This window comes from Aythya marila, assembly GCF_965140915.1.
Source record: "Aythya marila genome assembly, chromosome: 4".
Lineage (NCBI taxonomy): Eukaryota > Metazoa > Chordata > Aves > Anseriformes > Anatidae > Aythya > Aythya marila.
The window spans coordinates 20,325,938-20,343,917 of record NC_139045.1 but is presented as its reverse complement, the minus strand read 5'-3'; the positions used below and the strand labels follow the sequence as shown (position 1 = coordinate 20,343,917).

The following is a 17,980-nucleotide window of genomic DNA, read 5'->3' as shown; positions in this document are numbered from 1 at the left end:
ACCAAATCTATTCCTTATAGTTTAATCTACTTTGCCTACTGTTCTACATAGTTTTTTTTCTGATTTGCTTTCTATTAAGTTTCATGTGAATTATGTGATATACTACAAAGTAAAAGAAAGGCACCTTAGGTATATGTTGACTCCTAAACTAGTAATTTGACAGCAGTCTGCCCACACATTTTTCAATTGCTGAAATCTCACCCGTTTTAGACTTAACATACTAAGATCCATTTTCACTCCTGAGATACTCCCCTTCATGCAAATAAACCTACATCAACCTTGATGTTTACCTCTGTATTTTTCAGAAAAGCTGAAGCATTGCTGACTATATTTCCATGACTGAGCATAGCTCCCTTGGGGTTTCCTAAGGAAGAAGCACATCAAGATGCAACAGTGAAATCCTTCAATCTTTTAAGTTTCCAAGCAAAGGTAAAATTAAACTAGTAGCATTTCAGTCAAACTCTTCGCAGACATTAAGATACAATGAAGGGTATTAAAGGTAGAGAAGTGGCTGACATTTAAGAAAACTATTACCAGCTAAAGTACTAAGTTTGTGTGGAAGCCTTCAAATTTATTAAGTACAGCAACTCCTCTAGAAACAGTCATGTTTCTTGGATAAGCTTCTCATTCAAAATTCAGTATTTCTGTGAAGATGAAGCTATCAAACTCAGACAACTTATCTAAGAGCTGCTTTAAAAGTATAATTAATAACATTGTACACTTCCCTTTTACTCCCTACCAATGTTGGTTATTGTCACATGCTTGACATTTGTCAGTTATCTAGGCAGTTGGCTTTCTGTTTTGGTCTTACAGCAAGGGTATGCTGTGCATAAGAGCCAAGAAGCAAGTCCTGCTAGTATAAAAACAGAACTGAGTCAGAAGTCAGAGCTGTTATTATAATGGAAGCACAAGTTCAGTACCTATTTCCAAGCCCCAAAACATAAGACCTCTACCCCCCTTAACTGCAGCTCTGTATTAGTCAACAGGAAAAGTCAGTGAGCCTCACCACAAAACCTCCCCAGATACTATTTGCCAAAAAGATGCAGCGGCAGGGGAGAGTCTTGGAAAAGACAGTAGGAGGGCTTCTGAATTAGTTTTGCACATATAAGATAATGAATTCTGCATAATGTAATGAGGTGTACCTGTTGTTCCACTGGTGAAACAGATGACTGCTAGATCTTCTGGCTTTGGAGGCTATGAGAGTTAAGAAAGTATTAGTATAGTTCTCTAGAAAGAGATTACCTGGATAAAACAGTGAAATACTCATGTTACTTTTGAACTATGGGAGATAGAAACATTTGCTAGTTTGATCTATGGAATACGTTAGATTAGATCAGTTGAATTCATACTTACTAGAGGTTTTTGCCTGTGTGCTCTTCCCAGTTCCTACAGGAAGTGAAGAAAGGAGAGACTGTTAAGTCAGAGCACATTACTTTGTGTTAAATTTACCAGACAAAACCTTACTAAACGTTATAACATTCCATCCTTTAGAATGCCTGTTAAAGCATTTGTAACTTACAAAAGCATGAAGTATCTTTATTAAAGGCTCTAAGGGACATTTAGAAGATCTAGTATTTTCTACAAATACAAGAGCAATACCTAAAACTCTTTTCAACTAGTAAATCAGAAGTCATTCATAAGACAAGCTCAAGGTTAAGTAGTATACTAACAAGCCACAGCAGACAGTCCAACAGCTCATACAGATGTGTTCCTGACAACTGCTGACCATGTAGAGCAGTATTCATGTCACGAAGCACCCTGCATCTACATCACTGCTTTGAGACAGAAGACTGAAGTTTCCCCATGAAGGCTCATTGGTGGTTTGTAGTCCTTTTAATACTGATGAATGGTGTGCAGCAAGTTCTGTCCACTAGAACCTTTTCTTCCTCATTACAATTATTTATGCCTGAACATTAATGATGCCATAGATCTTTAGGCTGAAGGGAATGTATATCAAGATCCCTTTACCATCAATGATATAATGATTAATATGAAATTGTAGAAAGCTTATGTTCAATACCGATGAGCTCAGAAGTTTCAAATCCAGACTTATTCCTGTCACATCTATTTAAGACTAAAAGCAGCTATAGTTGTTTTGTTTAAGGGCTTCAATAAGTTAAAAATGGACTTTTTGTTAAATACAGGTTTGCCCCTTTTAGGGCAGGTACATCCTCATTGCCTTTAAATTCTAAGTACACCAGAGTATTTGAGATTATTATACACTCATTTATTAGCACTAGCCTTTGTGTACAGATAGTTTTTACATCTTTAGATTACCCATAAACAAAGAAGTTTAATTGTTTACAGATGTTCCTTTTTCCCTAATCTGTAAGTTTGCCCTTCTGAAAGTGTCATTACATCAAGAAAATTGACAGTATATTACTGTCTACTCAAAACAGCATCCGCATTTCAAGTGCCACCAGCAGTTCAATACAGCCTGTTTTGAGTAAGACCTGGTATTTACTTAATACACAGTTAAGATCCCTACACAATTCTGTTGATCTAGAAGAGAAGGCCAACATCTCTTCCTCTCAAATAGCCATTTATTCACAGCTAATCAGCTCTAAATCATCACAGCATAAGTACAGACATTAAGCATCAGAAACCAAGATTGTTATCTGGTCACACTGAGTACAGGAAACAGTAAGTTCATGCCAGAAACCTAGAAAACATGCTTGAAATAATCATTCTAATCTAAGCTTCTAAACAGCGCAGAGTTGTCTTTTAAGAGACTAAAAGCTCTTACCCCTTAAAGATTAAAACTTATTCTTGTTCACTGAGACACTATTAGGAATACTCAAGTTTGTCTTACTTCTTAGACTTAGAGAAAGGAGCACTCATTACTACATTAATCCCAACATGTTGTTACAATAGCATGGCAAAGACCTAACACAGTACTGGAAGTAGCTACTCGAGCAGATATGCTCTAAATATTCACTTTTTTCCCTGTAGCTAGAAGATCCCTTGGACAATACCTAATAAAAACTAGAGTTCAACACAAAGAAGCTGATTTTAGTGTACCATCCTATCCCTGCAGGTTTTTTTCCTTATTTAACCCAACCATTTTCTCAGTCAGCTATATCACTGTACAGATCATGTAAAACTCTGCATGTCTTTAGCACCATTTCAACTTGACAGCCTAGCTGAGACTAGTTAACTGTGTTGTAAAGGATAACATGCAGGCAGTTTTGCATCTGTACCAGAAGGTGGCCCTATTAACATAGCACATAAGCCTGCTATGAGAACAAGTTCAGTGAAATTATGTTTTTAATTACTAGTTACCACACACCTCTGCAGAAGATGAGCACAGTTACTGTGAGATATGCAGATCCTAATAAGCCAAGCCTTTACCAGCACTACAGCTGGAACCAGACTAAATCCCATTTCATAATATCGCAGTTAGATGCCATTTATGCAATTTGTACTCAGGACAAATTTCTCCTAATAACTTGCACAAGAGATCCAAGCAGAAAAAATGACTACAAGCAAAAGGACTAAGACTAACATTAGGAGGCTAAAGTCAATTTCCAGAAAAAGGATTCTGTTCACTGTACTGTATTCTGAAGTATTTTTCACAGCATATGACTTATTGTTTCATATGAATAAGCCTTAATGTTCAGATCTGATGTTACACCTGTACCATGTTTTTCCATTATCTTGACATACATTTTTATATCTTGCACATTGTAAAATGCCACTAGCAAGTTGATTTCTCTTTGTATGAGCTTCAACCCAAGAGACAGTTAAGTAGTTTGAAACTAACCCACCACACTGTTCAGTCCTGAGATCTGTGCAATTGACACTATCTTATTCTTCTGCAAGTAAATAAGATGAAAGCACTAGAACAGATTAAGCACACTTACCTCTATTTCTTTCATGCTGAAGATTTCTACCCCACACTTCTTGCCACGTTCTACAAGATCTGTGCCAAAAGGTTCCATGATAACAATGGTGTTGAGGATCGGAGTCTCCCCCTTTTCCACATTAGTTAACAGAAGTTTAGCCTTGTCAGGTGTGTCACAGAAAACCAGTGATAAGTCAGCTGATGAAAGAGAACAACATTATCAATACAACAAGTGTGGACTACATTCACACTCCAGATCTTGTGAAAGGAAAACATCTGAAGGCAGCTACAGTTCTGTCCTTAGTCAGCTCTGCCATCATATATTCAGTTGCTGAACTACTGAAAATACCCTACCTTTGTTCACAATGTAGGTAATTGCTTCAGTTCCTAGTGTATCATAGAGTGGCACCACTACCATGGAGTATGCATAGCATCCCTGTTCGATGATGACCCACTGCACAAAGAAATGAGATGCAAGTCAGTGTTTACCTGAAACAGACCTTTGAGAAGTAATCCCAATGTGAGCCTAATAAGGACACTATTAGGACAGAGCTCTTTTGGACAAATTTTAACGAAAAAGTCTTTCTAATTTCTATCACTTGTTTACCTTGAAAGCCTATTTTTAAATTTGTCAGAGGAAGAAAAAAGTCAGTAAGAAGGTAGCTATGAGAAGGCATGCAACCCAATAAAATTCAACTGTTCTTAGTTAATGTGTACCGACTTCTTCTAAAACTATTTAAAATAACTCTATCTCCATCTCCTTAGTCTACCTGTGACGGGGAAAGAGGTTTTGAATAGGAGTTAATAGGAGTACAGTACTGTTTCTTATCTTTAGGTCATCACAGAAGCCATTGAAGCTTTCAATATTTTATATCATTGTAGTATGAATCAATGAAGGACTTGCACATGTCTTGACACACTGGTATATTTATCTATTGTATAAATAACATCTATACACAGCCTGTTCTCATCTCTGTATTACCCACATCTCATCAGGGCCAGACACGCAACATACAGTTACCACAGAGTTCAGAGTTCTCTGGAAAGCCAGCTCCATGAAGTCTGTCATCATGTCTTAAGACTAACTACTCCCCTTTAATTGGGTTTAATCTGAAGATGCGGTTGTACATGTATGTGTACCAATTCTGTGTTTTCACAGAAGAGGACAGCCTTGCAAGCTGCAATTAAGAGGATTCACCTGCTAAGATGTATAGTAATCAAACCCCTGTAGCCTTATTTTGTGATACCATCTGAATTCTTTACAGAAAGATTTCATCTGAAGTACTGTCAAGGTAAGAGCCTCATAATTCTTCTTCTGTAGAGTAGCTATTGAGAATGGTTTGTAAATAACCAGCTACACCAAAACAGAGTTGCATGCAACTCCTTAAGTGTGAGCCTCTGGACAAGTGAGGCAGCCGGTGGAACTGGAACAACTCTGTTTTTCCCCTCAAGAGTGACAAACTCAGAACCTTTAGCTAGTTCCAGATAGCTAAATAAAACATACATCTTAAAAAGATGAAGAAACTTGCAATTCAACAAGGATTTCATTAATAAAGAGCATTTCCCTTCACCATTCCCCCCCCCAGCTATCGTGTTTTCCAGTGTTTTTGCAGGACACTAGCCAATTGCCTCACCCCTGTAATGACAACAAGTTTGAACATCATTCAGCTGATTATTCCATACGAGATCTAACAGAAGCTATGCTAAAGTTGCTAAATCTCAGTTTTACGAGCTGTTAATTTAGGAAACTTGCCCATAATAAGTTTTCTACTGATTGAGAGTCTTTAACAGAGGGGGTTTTTCTGAAGGCACCTATACAACATGCCTGTTGTTTATGTCTTATCCCAAGAGAAGTCATCTAGTACAACACTAGTGAAGAGGGAACTTACTGGTATAGCTAGGGTCTGCATGAAGAAGTCTAAGCACACATACCTATACCAGCTGTAACAGGGTCCCCTGATGATTTTTCATAGACAGCATCCACCTATACATCTAACAAGAATGGGGCACCTGCATTTTTGTTGAGCAGCTTCAAGTTTAGGACTTGTTTTATTGGAGATAAGCCTATACAGCAGACTTCAGAAGCTGCAGACAACTGAGCTTCCCATTACAGCCTCCAACTATTCTTGCACACTGACTGTTGTATTGACAATCTTTATTTTCTGGACCAGTGATATTTCTTTTCTTTTTAGCATCTCAATTTAAAACAATATTTAAACAAATAGCAAACCTCAACACTGGAGTCCTCTAAAAGCCCAAGCAAGCAGCTAGTACTGAATTGAGGCAGTCTGAAAGTTTCCATTTTTCTGATGTGGCTATGATCTATTAAGGGAAACCACATATTTCACTGTGCTTTTCCCCCTCAACTTAAAATACAAGTTCCCTACTTGTAGAAGAGATCTGTTTTTCAGTTACTCAGAGGGAAAGTAGTTTTTATTAACCAAAGTTTATTTTTCTAGTGAACGTTTAAACAAGTAACTTGCTAGGATTCCCCCCCAGGGGATTTTCCCAGCAGTTCCCCAGACTGACAAATGTGAATCACTAACAAAAACCTTCACATAATCTCCTGTCTGGATTAGTGATTTTATTCTGGATGTCACAACACTCATCCAGTAGTTTTCAGTAGGGAAAACCCCAGAATTGAAGTTGTTGGCTTAAACAGGTCTTTCCAGCTCATTTCTGATCCAGCTCAAAGCCTGCTGGAATGAAGTAATTCAAGCACATTTTGTTTTTGTCATCCATAAGCAGACCACACTGCCATGCCCTCCTTCAGAAAATCCACTGACCTAACAGTCATAGATTCTACTTTCCATATCAACAAAGCCCCTGGAAAACAGATGGCCAGTTTCTTTGCACTCAAAGGTCTACCTAGCTAACATCTGGCTCCCTGTTTTATTCATTTCTACTTGATGTTGTAAGTACACTCATTTAACAGATTCCCAGTTGGAGCCATCCCAGCCATAATAGGAAAAACATAGCTGTTAGAACCAGAATTCCAGCAGAAGAATCCAAGCAAGTTACCAGATTTAAGAGTCTGAAAAGTTTTTTCTTGCACAATGCTAGAGTTAGGTTTTCTGTTAGGAAAGAAGGAAGTTGGGGGTGTAAAGTCACTTGTCACACTTTAATGATAGAAGGAAAGGCTTTGTGACAAACTGGAAATCAGAAAAGATCCAACAGCAGAGTGCTGTCCAGGACCAGAGACAGTGGTACAACTTCTAGCCACGTCAACACAATAGGTGGCTCTCAAAGATAGAATCCAGCTGCCAGAGTTTATTTAAGATGGACAGAATATTTTAGACAAGTTAAGAATCATCCTCTTGTCTTGATACAGGCTTGGATTAAATTAGCTTAACACAGCAAGCACCAGCTGAAGCTCTAAGCACAAACATAAGTTAGAAGTTCACCCCTATTAAATAGATTTAATAGGCAGAATATGCAAACGTTTACTCAACAGTTCATACTACTTTTAGTAACAGCAATCTAGAACCACTCCTGGATTAAGATGAATAGACACCAGCTAATCAAAACATCCCCACAGTTGCCAAAGGTTTGTGACATTTTGCATTATCAGATGATCTTCGGTTGTATCACTTTTAGTCTTTCTGCCTCCTTATTAAGTTAAGGAATTTTCCATTTTTGCCTTTATTGGGAGTTTTCCCACCCAGCATCTTGATGTCCAGGGCCTCTTTCAGAGAGAACTCTATCACCTTTAGCCATCTTTTATTTGTCCAAATATTTCATCACTAAAGGTCTTGAGTTTTGAAGGGTTTAAATATCTTGTGACTTCCAAATACTTTGAGTCACCTAGTACTCCTTTGTCACTTTAAGAGAAAGCAAATGGTGATAACATTAAATCAAATAAGCACTATATTAGCTTCCCATTAAGCCTATGAACTAGAAAGAAGAGAGAAGTTACTTTGGATTCCCTGCTCCCGAGCATAAGAGACTAACAGTTGTGTCAGCTATCAGTTTTGGCTCTTAGCTCTAGATGGCTGTAGCTTGTGGGTCTGCAGTGTCAGCTATGAGCCCTTTCCCAGCTCCAAAAAACTCATAGTAAGGAAGCTTGGTACACTGCAAAAAATCAATAGATTTAGAAGTGTGCCATTTCAGAAACAGCCAGATCACTAATAGAAACACTGTCAAATTACCTCAGGTCTGTTTTGTGCAAAGATTCCTATGTATTGGATTTGAGATGGTTTGAAGCCTCGGTGGAGTAACGCAGAGCCCACATATTCTGCTCTGTCTGAAACCTGGGGGAAAATAAAGAGAAGCCAAACGAAGAGATGAGACAAGCTTAACAGTACAAACCCCATAGAACATTTTCCTTTAACCTTACAAGAAGATTAACTAATGTGAAGTAGATAGTGGTTTTCCAGGATATTTTGGATACCCTCTGACCTTGATAAACTGAAGACTGAATATAGACACCATACTCACACACAAAACACAAGAGTACTTAATCCAGCTGGACTTTAACTGTTAAAGTCTAAATTTAGATTTAATGCTCACATGCAGAAGAGGCTATTTTGTTGTGTTTGTATCAACCCCCAGAAGTGACCCTGGAGTGATGCAGCTTTATACTTCTCAATGACACACATTACATATGCCATCCTTCTGCTGCTTTCAGAAGACTGCTGAACTACTGAATTCTCGGTGCCTACATGAATACCACTCTACTCTTCAAGAAGTATGAGAATAAAGGAGACAAAACAGTTCAATAAATAAAGCTTTTGGGAAAGTAATTTTCTAATTCCTCCTTCCATATAGCATATGACTTGAATCTATATGTCTTGACCAAAAAAGTTTTGTTAATGAGAGGGTGTACCTAATAAATACCCAGCAAAATCACCTTGGGAAGTGACCTCTGCTACATACAAAAGGTCTGTACTGACCCTAGCCCTACATACTACACAAGGCTTATGCAAAGTTTAAGATATCACTTACTAAATCAGGAGCAACCGGAAAATGCAGAGCTGTCCAGAAGAAGATTTGCATAAAGATATTTTTAGCAATCATGAAGCAGCGTGCTACTAGGTAGAAGTCTATCTATTAACACTCTGTGCAAGCATTATTCAGCACTATTGAGACAAATAACCACAAAGCACGGATAAGATCTGTAAAGTAAAACTAGCCTCTTAAATGAGTGACTATAATAGTAGTATTCTGAGCCTCCAAATACTGCCTCTGAAAGGCTGCAGCTTTGTAGTAGTGTCCAAGTTCTACGCAATTCAGCGATAAAATGCTGAGAGCTGCCAAGATAATCCAAAATGCATTCAGAAATAAAACAGTGAATAAACAAAGTGCGGGAGGTATTCTTCCCCTTGGACATATTTTTGGGGCCGTTCATTTAGGATTTTAACAAGAATTAGAATCTTTCTGCAATATTTTGATGCTACTTTAAAACACCATGAATAATCAAGTCTTTTCGTATCACACCACTGGATGTTGTGTGAATGGTCTCAGTACGCAGAAGCAGATCTAGCACCAAGCTAGAAAGGCTACTTACCTCTTTATAGGAGATCCACTCATATGGCTGGTTTTGTTTTCTAACACCTAGGCATGGACCATTATCTAAAAAACAGCAATAAAAAGTTTCTTAAAATTTAACCCCTGCTTCCTGTCTTAACAGCACACTAACTGCACACCCAGCAGCATTAAGCTGACAGCCTGTAATTCTTTGGAGATACCTCCAGAATGCAAACCCCATTTTGGAGTTGGGGAGGGGAGCAAGCAGGGAATGAAGCTAGGGAAGGTTGGCTTAGGCTGAGGAAGACAGCACTGACATAGTTCACACAATGCTGCTTCACAAGAGATTGTAATTGGATTTGCCTTCAAGATGCTCACATTTAATGAATTCATCTTATTGATGGGTAGACATCCCCCACCCACAACTGGGCTTCAGGAGCCCAGACCTTCAGTTCTTGACACCATTGAAAAGAGTAACTTTAAAAGTTAAACTTACTTGATACATGCAACCCCCTTTGGAAGATATCATAAACTGTTCTCACATCATCATAGTAACAAGTTAACAATTCATCACTCTTAAGGAGAGAGGACCTTCGAGCATGCTCACCACCCTAAAAAACAGTTAAAAAGGTTGGACACTTGTTAGTTACAAATTAACAGGAAATTCCTCAAGGAATAAAAACATCTCATCCATTTTAAACATTATGAGTCTTAATAAATTCTGCTTGAGAGAACTTCATTTCTGTTTCCCAGGACATCAGCATTTAAAGAGATGCTATTTCTCCCTGCATTACTGAAAGTACAAGGCAAAAACCTAACCTCAGCTACATGAGAGCACAGAGCAAATATGTAAGAACCACAAAATGCCCTTTGACACCCCTCACTAGACAAAGATCTTCTTTAGAAGCATTTTATCCCATTATATCAGCAGTTAAGCTTTCTAAATCCCTCCAACCTCAACTGGAGCATTCTAGATGTTAACACTGAGATCCTAATTTACTTTTCCAATTAGGAAATAGTAAACAACCACATTCAGACTCAGGTTTCAAAACCTAAATGATTTTAAGCATGGTCAGTTTTAATGTGCTACTATAAATAGGCTATGTCAAATAATCTCATTTTACACCTATTAAAGTTTCAGGAATTGCAGTTGTGCAAGTACTATTGGGTCACACTTATTAGTTCTGTTCAGGTGACAGACACTTACCAAGCAGATTCTTAACACGGAGACAGTACAGCTGGTTAAGCAGTTTCAAGTAAATATTACCTAAAATCCTCTTTATCAGTGGTTGTAGACAATTTGTGGCCCTTTCAAAGAAATCTTGGTCTACCTAAGTCTATGCATGTATTGTACCATCACCCATGATGTCAAAAACCTGTTCAGATGCAATTCAGTGCTTCCCAGGCTATTGGTCTGGTTTTGATTTCAGTGTACCCTGGAAGATCAGAGAGCACCTGTTACAGATAACTGGACAGATACAGGTTTATGAAGGTTTAACTGCAGATGTCATATCACACGTGTCCATGGAAAGGAGCTAGCACATTAGTGATTCATCAGAGAAGGAAAAACATTTTAAAACTGAAACAAGTTGGACTTGTTTCAGCAAAACTATGTGTAATGCTTGCCACTCCTTTGACTGTAAGCAGAAGCATACACTGTGAACATGGCCCAGAACAACTTAATGACTAGCTTACCTCCAAACACTCATAACATTAGAAATTCAAGAGCATACTTGCCCTCAGACCAACATCTACTCTATAGGAAATGGACTGATCACTTGGACACATCTCTGCCTGGAAAGAAAAGCCAAACTGCCAGTTTTATTGCATTTGTTTCACAGACATTGGATAACCAGGGCCAGCTTTTAGATTTCCCAGTTTTACCACCTCTGGAGCTAACCAGAGGCAGATGAAGCCACACAGTTTGTAACCACAGTCATAGGAAACATCTATACATAATGTTTTGGCACCATGTTTGATGCGCTCCAGTTTCTGTGCAGGTGAGTATCACACCTTAAGTCACTCCTTGGGCAACTGCCAAGAAGTTGGTTTTCTTCTCAGCTGAGCTGGTACTATTTTGTTTACATGCCCCACTGCTCAGAACTACAAAGCAGCTTTCAGAGGGCCTGAAGCACTACCTGAGCCCGAGGACGAGGCTCATCAGGCAGAGAGCACACTGCTTAGATTCAGGGCTGACTGCACTCCCCTTCTTCACAAGGGAATTAAGAAACTATTACAGACTGCTATTGCAGAAACCCATTGGTTGTTTTATTAGTAAAAGAAAGCATAACCAGCTTATCCTGCTTACTTAATTCCTCTTCTCAACACAAAGTGAAGCTAGCTCTTACTCTAGGGCTGCTAGAAATTCACTTCCCACTGAAGAACACAGCTTCTCGTGTGAGGACCATCAGGAGTTCAATGTTATTCTTCAGAGATGTGGTAAAAGGCACCTTGATATGCTGAAGATCATTCAGACCTCACCTCATGCTGCCACTTTTAAGTCATCTATTAGGTGGCATTATGGTATTGGTCTAATTTTGCTTTGGAGTATAAAGGACTAGAATTACACTATTTTAAGAGCCTGTACAAAGGGTCCTTACCAGAATATTTGTGCAACCATCAGGCATAGCTTTGTAGCAGAAGTGCTTTTTAGTTTGACTAGTAATGAGCAGTGCTGTTCACAGCAGACATCTCAGCCTCAGGACTGGATGTTTGGCTGATTCCATACAGGTTACCTGAATGGGCTCCAACAGGCAGGCCCAGTACAGAAGCAAGCACTCAGAAGGGTTGTCAGTTTTAAAGTGTCCTTAAGGAGCCAAGAAATAAAGTTTGTTTTTTTTTTTTTGTTTTGTTTTTTTTTTAAATGCTAAGAACAGCCTTGGGTTACTTGTTTAAGACAGCCATTGCAGCATTTTAGGTTGTCACAAGAAGATGAGCAATTATGCAGCAGCTTGTAGACATTAAGAGTAAGACCTTGGATTGGTTTGTAATAGCTGCATCTTAAGGAAAGAAATTTATTCTATAAAAAAGAGACATATTACATAACCCAGAGAGGCACTGATTGTAACAAAAGACAGCCACTTTAAGACATAGGCTTACTTCGTGTTGATACAGGGTGGTTAGGATGAGCAGCACTGTCAAAATATATTGCTGTCTCAACCATGCCTCAGAGGCAAGAGGTCTCATTTCCATGTTCCTAAGGGAAAGTAAACTGCCAAGCAACGCTTGGGTCACTAACATGCATGTTCTGAGCAGCAAGAAGTGCAAGCTAGGATTTCAAGCTAGCCATGTAGTTTTAAGAACGTTAATCCCCAGGTGAGCACACAACAGCTACAAATCAATCCCTTAATATGGAGAGAAGCACAGGTCTAATCAAGCAGTTACTGCAAGACAAGACAAGGCAGAGTTCCTGTACCATCAGGAAAGTGCATGGAGGTTTAAAAGTCTTCATGAGTGGAATACCACTCTCCATATTTGAATGTCTTTCCAAGGAAGAAAGCTGAAGTCCAACCGAAACCCTTACAGGGCAATATTCACATCCTTACTGTTTACACACCCTATTTCTACATACTCCGGGAGAACTTGACCCAAGAGAAGTACTTGCATTTTTAAAGCATGACATAATGTATTTGACAGCCATACATCCTGCACTCTTCAATCAATAGTTCAGGTTCTTTAAATATGCATCACCAACTAAAAGCAATCCATAAGCAGACAGATCCAAATGCACCTAAAGAGTCACAAATATGATTTAGCAAGAACTCACACTCTTACAATATTAAGGCCTTATTGCAGCACTGAAATCTTTGGTATAGTGCACAACTGAGTACAGCAGGAGTCTCAGCAATAGTCTCAAGCTTATTTATGATCATTCTTAATCTTGTTTTCCCTTCCACAGACAGCAGATTCAAGTGAATCCTGAGAGGCTTTCACTTTGAGGCCTCATTCTCACAAAATTCATATTGTGTTTACAGCTTTGAAAACAGTTTTTTTCCCTGTGAAATGGAACTGTGGCATGTACATTTCAAAGACTGCAGTCCATGTATTTTGTGGCACCTACTCTAAAAGAAAGCAGATACTTCCAGTAACTTGGAGCCCATTTAACTCAGCATACAATCTCTGTGCTTACTCAGTGTTGGTTAGAATAGGTCACTGGGTGCTGACCTACTAAATTACAGCTTTTCAGAGCCATGAAGTGACCTTGAACAGCAGTAAATAGGGTATTTTTCCTCCTTTAAGGAAGCTATGAAGGCTTATCAGAAGGCATAGAAATCCTATGCCAGTCACTGGCTTCATTTAGCTTCATTAGATACCAAGAGAATGTCATGAGCAAGACTTAAGCAGAAGCATATTTACAACTCAAAGTTATAACCATTAACAAACAGGTAGATTTGATATTCACAACTGTGTAGAATTGTGTTCTGCTACATCTCTTTTGGAGCATGTTGCTGATTCTCTAAACCTCTGAACGTCTCTTCTGATTAAACAAGAAGAAATTAAGGCGTAATCTGAGAGCAGTGGTTTACATTTTTCTCCTGTGGAAGTGACAATCCATCTTAACACAGCTAAGAGAATGGAGTACATGAAGTGAAGTTCTGAGCAAACATAGCAAGAGATGGGATTTCAAGCACTGCATTACACTTGGTACCATCGTTAAAAGTACCACTAACAGATGTGAAACTCACTTCAACATACATTCTCATTTGATTACAGTTTGAGATGGCTTGCAGCATCATATTGATGAGGGCTTTATCTGAACTGTCAAACAGACCTGGGCAGATCTCGGTCATTTCAAGATATTAAAGTTTGAGCTCTTCATCCTCAAGACAAAACATTCAGCTGCTCTTCATTTAACACTAGCCTTTCTTTCTACTAATGTTTTCTGAATGGGCAATGAAAAGTAATCCCACTACCTATTCTGCTCTGCTCAGAGCTGATGTTAATGTTCAATTGATCCATATTGTACTAATTAAGTATTTTTAGTGAGGTTTCATGCTACAGAACAATTTTAATCATGGAATCCATAAGTGATGAGCTATTTAACTTGAAGAGGTAAAAGGTAGTGAGCTGAGACTGCTGTCTAGTCTCAAGCACATAAACATTTGTCACATTACGGCCTTTAAAAGCTGCAGTTCCACCATCTTCCAGTGCAAAGCCCCCCCAGCCTGCACTGGGTAGTGAGGCACTCCACAGCTGGAAGGCTTCACAGCTGGTTTATTGCAGCCACTAAAACATGTAGTTCTACAAGAATATTCTATATACTGTCTAAATAGCTGCTGTCCAGATTGGGAAAGCTCACCAGAAGTGAGATCTAGCCTCTGAATCCTTAAAATATATGTGCTTCTTGCAGAGAGATGTTTTTGTAGCTACCACATTGCCAGAACACATTTGTCTCCTTTCAGCAATTCTAACAGTGGACCATTACTTGCTTTGTTTTCATGACAGTAACACAAAGTGTAGGCAAGCTTACCAGTATACCATACTGGAAAAGAGACTAAGAAACTAAGCTGCTGAATGGAGGGGCCAACTGATGCTTCATTCTTCAGCTCCACTATCATGAAACATACAGAGAAAGAAATGTGTGATCTGAGGCTATGACAAGAGTGTTTTGCTAAAGCTCATGAAAGGTTATGTTACCTACTGTAAACTTCAAACTGCTCTGCCACATTTGTTTATATCAGTTTACTGTCACATCTACTCTTAAGCTCAAGATGTCACATAAACCACCTGTGACACAGGACACCCAAATGGGGTCTTCCACACAAAAGCATCTCATGTAAAGGGATTCTTTGGTTGCAAAGATGTATGAAGAAATCCATAGATGTCATTTCTGACTATCAAGAGTAATGCTGTAAACTGTCACCCTTATTTTCCTATATTTTGTAAAAACCTCACCTGAAGATCACAAGCATCCAAAGCTATCTCCTTCCTTCAGGAAAGGAAATACTTTGTATACTCTGAGGAAATAGAGAGAATGAAATCCATCATAAAACAGTGACTCTGTAGTAAACAGGGAAATTGATAAAAACTGCTGCTCAGGAAACCAACCATGTAATCAGTTGTCTGTATTTCCTTCTAAACAAGAGTTCTTTCCAGTCAGTTTCTGTATTTGACTTCAGTATTAAGACCACCTAACTGCAACGTTGCACCTCTGAAATCAAGAGGAAAAACTAAGCCAGCATATCCAGAGTTTGGTACATGGCTGCTTTAATTTCAACTTACTCTATGGCTGGGCTGTCTTGGCAGGACTCATATCTTTCCGCAGATCATTTCAGGACAGTTAGTACCCTCTTCATGCTTGTAACCTAATATAAAGTCTCATCTGTCAGCTATTATAAGCTAGATATTGTAACAGAATAGTATTAGTCTCATCAGTACACCCCACCGTACACACTCAGACCAAGACTTAGTTTAATAAGTCATCGCCTAAACAGTTTTGAAGTAGAAAACTGCGCTGTGCCAGCTCTAACATTCACAAGTTTCCTCCCACCACTCAGATCAGAAGCTCTTCTCACCAGTCTCTCCCCCATGCTAGTTATCAGTGACCTGAAACCTCAACTTGGTTTTCAAATTCAGCAAGCCAAAAAAAGAGCCCAAGCCACACTCCAGAGCAGTGTTTGCCCCTCTCCAGTTCAGAAACACTGCATAAGCAGTGACTGCTGTAGGCTCCAAAGTTCAGTGAATGACAGCATAAAGGGACACTTACCTCTACTTCCACAGACTGCATTGCTAAATCACATGGTGGTTTTAATGCTTTCGGTCTTGTTGCATACCAGTAGGTTGTGAGAGCTGCAAAAGCACCAAAACCCATCAACGTGTTGGTTGGAAGGGTGCGCACATACTGCCTGACATCCCCAAGTTCTGGCATCCGTAGATGTCTGAACAACTCATGTGCTTGCATTGTAGTTTAGTGCAGTTGTCCCAGAGCTGGAATCTGTTGACAGGAAAAGAATTAGACAGATTTGAAATTCTGCTTCAATGCAGCATTGTTATGGGAGAGCAATGTATGCTTTGTCCTACCAGCTTCTCACTATCAAAACGACTTTATCTGCCACTAAGCAAGCAATATCTTTAGATTCCTGTAATGCAATTACGTAAATAAGCAATTACTAGTTCATACTCTGGAAAAACAGGTGTGGCTGACAGGAAGAAATTTCTCCAGGGTTTTGATATCACTTAAGACGCTGCATTTTAACAAAACAGGATTGTATGCTTTGTTTTTTGTCTGAAGGATAGTATTGCAGAAGTGCTAGACCTTTACTGGCAGAACAGCTACAGCACAAGGCTGTTTAAAGAGTCAGTGTCACATGGGACTCGGGGGAGAGAGGGCAGGGCTACGCTGGCTTACTTTCCGGCACTAACCCAACAGAGAGCAACCTAATCCCGCGGGAGCATAGGAGTTTTCACCTCCTGTTCCCTGCTCTCCCCTCAGCCGTGCACAGAGAGCTCTGCAGAGCCTTGCAGGAAGGCTCTCCCTGCAGCCCACCGTGCTAGCTGCCTTCCCATTTCTCCCGGCGTCACACCAACAATTCGTCTTCGGACACGAGGCAGAACAAAGCAGCATCTGTGGGGCCGCAGCAAGCCGCGGTATAAACAAGCACAGGAAGCACGTTTTACCCGTCACGTCCATGCAGAGAGCTGAGGAAAGGCGACTCCTCGCCCCTGCCTCCCCGCGAGCTGACGCGGGTGTTCCACAGCAAGAAGCGGCCGCAGAAAAAAGCCTCGCCGGCAGCTCAGCTGGTGCCCTCCTCCCCTGCCAAGGTCCCCGGGGACGTTTGTCACATGCCAGAGCCAGGGGCTCCTGCCCACTGGGTTAGAGGTGACAGCAGCAGGCCCGCAGCGCTGAAGGACGGCTGCTGCCTCCTGCCACCCAGGGACGTGGCCAGAGCCTCATCTTCCTGCCTTCAGCCCCACGGCGTGCTCCTTCAGGTCCCTGCAGCTCAGCCACTGGCAAGAGACAACACAGCAAGAGACCTAGGGAGTGTCAGATGTGTTTGGATGGCTAGGACGTGCTGTGGAGCAATACACTACTGCACGGCGGTGGTATATGAGACGCTGAAATCCAAGCAGCCAGAATTAGAGGTGCATTCATTTCTGAAACCAAGCATACCAGGCTAACATCTCACTTCTACAGGGAAAAAATCTCAAGTTTACAGTCCGCTGCTGAAATCTTTGTTGCTGCCATCGGTTATTCAGCTAGACAGGGGAGTGAGTCGTCTAGTCCATAAGGAGACTAACCAGTATTTGAGGATTTGCTAGAGACAGCAAGAACACCTTACGATGGTTCAAAGGGCCCACCGTTTCACAACGCTGCACAGCACGGCTGAGGCTGGACGGGGCCTCTGGGATCACCGAGTCCACCCCCTGCTCCAGCAGGGTCCCCTAGAGCACGTCAGCAGGAGGACAGTCTGAAATAAGGTCACGGACAGGGGTGCCAGGTCCATCTCTGGACAGGTCCCAGCCCCACCAAGCCCAGGGGCACTGCCTTTCCCTGTATTTGTGTCTCCAGGTAGCTGACTGCATGGCCTAGGGCCACTACGGAAGCGCTTTTTGGTTATTCGCACTGCAACACGCAGCAGACTGCACCACAAATCTGTGGCACCTCAAGCTGTAGTACTGAAAGGTAGAGAAGAACTGAGTGTATCAAGAAGTCTCTTCATCTTTTCTTAG

The 17,980-nt window shown here is 40.3% G+C and overlaps 1 protein-coding gene across 2 annotated transcripts in view; it reads right to left on the bottom strand.

Annotated features, from left to right (window-relative positions):
• The window catches only part of ACSL1 (acyl-CoA synthetase long chain family member 1), a 37,701-nt gene that overhangs the window by 12,701 nt on the left and 7,020 nt on the right, over nucleotides 1-17,980 (bottom strand). Inside the window, exons 1-10 of one of the 2 annotated variants that reach the window (XM_082759948.1) lie at nucleotides 16,431-16,518; nucleotides 16,017-16,244; nucleotides 9,807-9,921; nucleotides 9,351-9,415; nucleotides 7,993-8,094; nucleotides 4,199-4,298; nucleotides 3,864-4,042; nucleotides 1,354-1,386; nucleotides 1,143-1,194; nucleotides 291-364 (exon numbers count right to left, since the gene is read on the bottom strand). In XM_082759948.1, the coding sequence (XP_082616074.1) occupies nucleotides 291-364; nucleotides 1,143-1,194; nucleotides 1,354-1,386; nucleotides 3,864-4,042; nucleotides 4,199-4,298; nucleotides 7,993-8,094; nucleotides 9,351-9,415; nucleotides 9,807-9,921; nucleotides 16,017-16,211 (915 nt within the window). In that variant the 5' untranslated portion in view covers nucleotides 16,212-16,244; nucleotides 16,431-16,518. Of the gene's footprint in view, nucleotides 1-290; nucleotides 365-1,142; nucleotides 1,195-1,353; nucleotides 1,387-3,863; nucleotides 4,043-4,198; nucleotides 4,299-7,992; nucleotides 8,095-9,350; nucleotides 9,416-9,806; nucleotides 9,922-16,016; nucleotides 16,245-16,430; nucleotides 16,519-17,980 lie in introns of those variants that run through there. The other variant, XM_082759947.1, reaches the window with a different exon arrangement.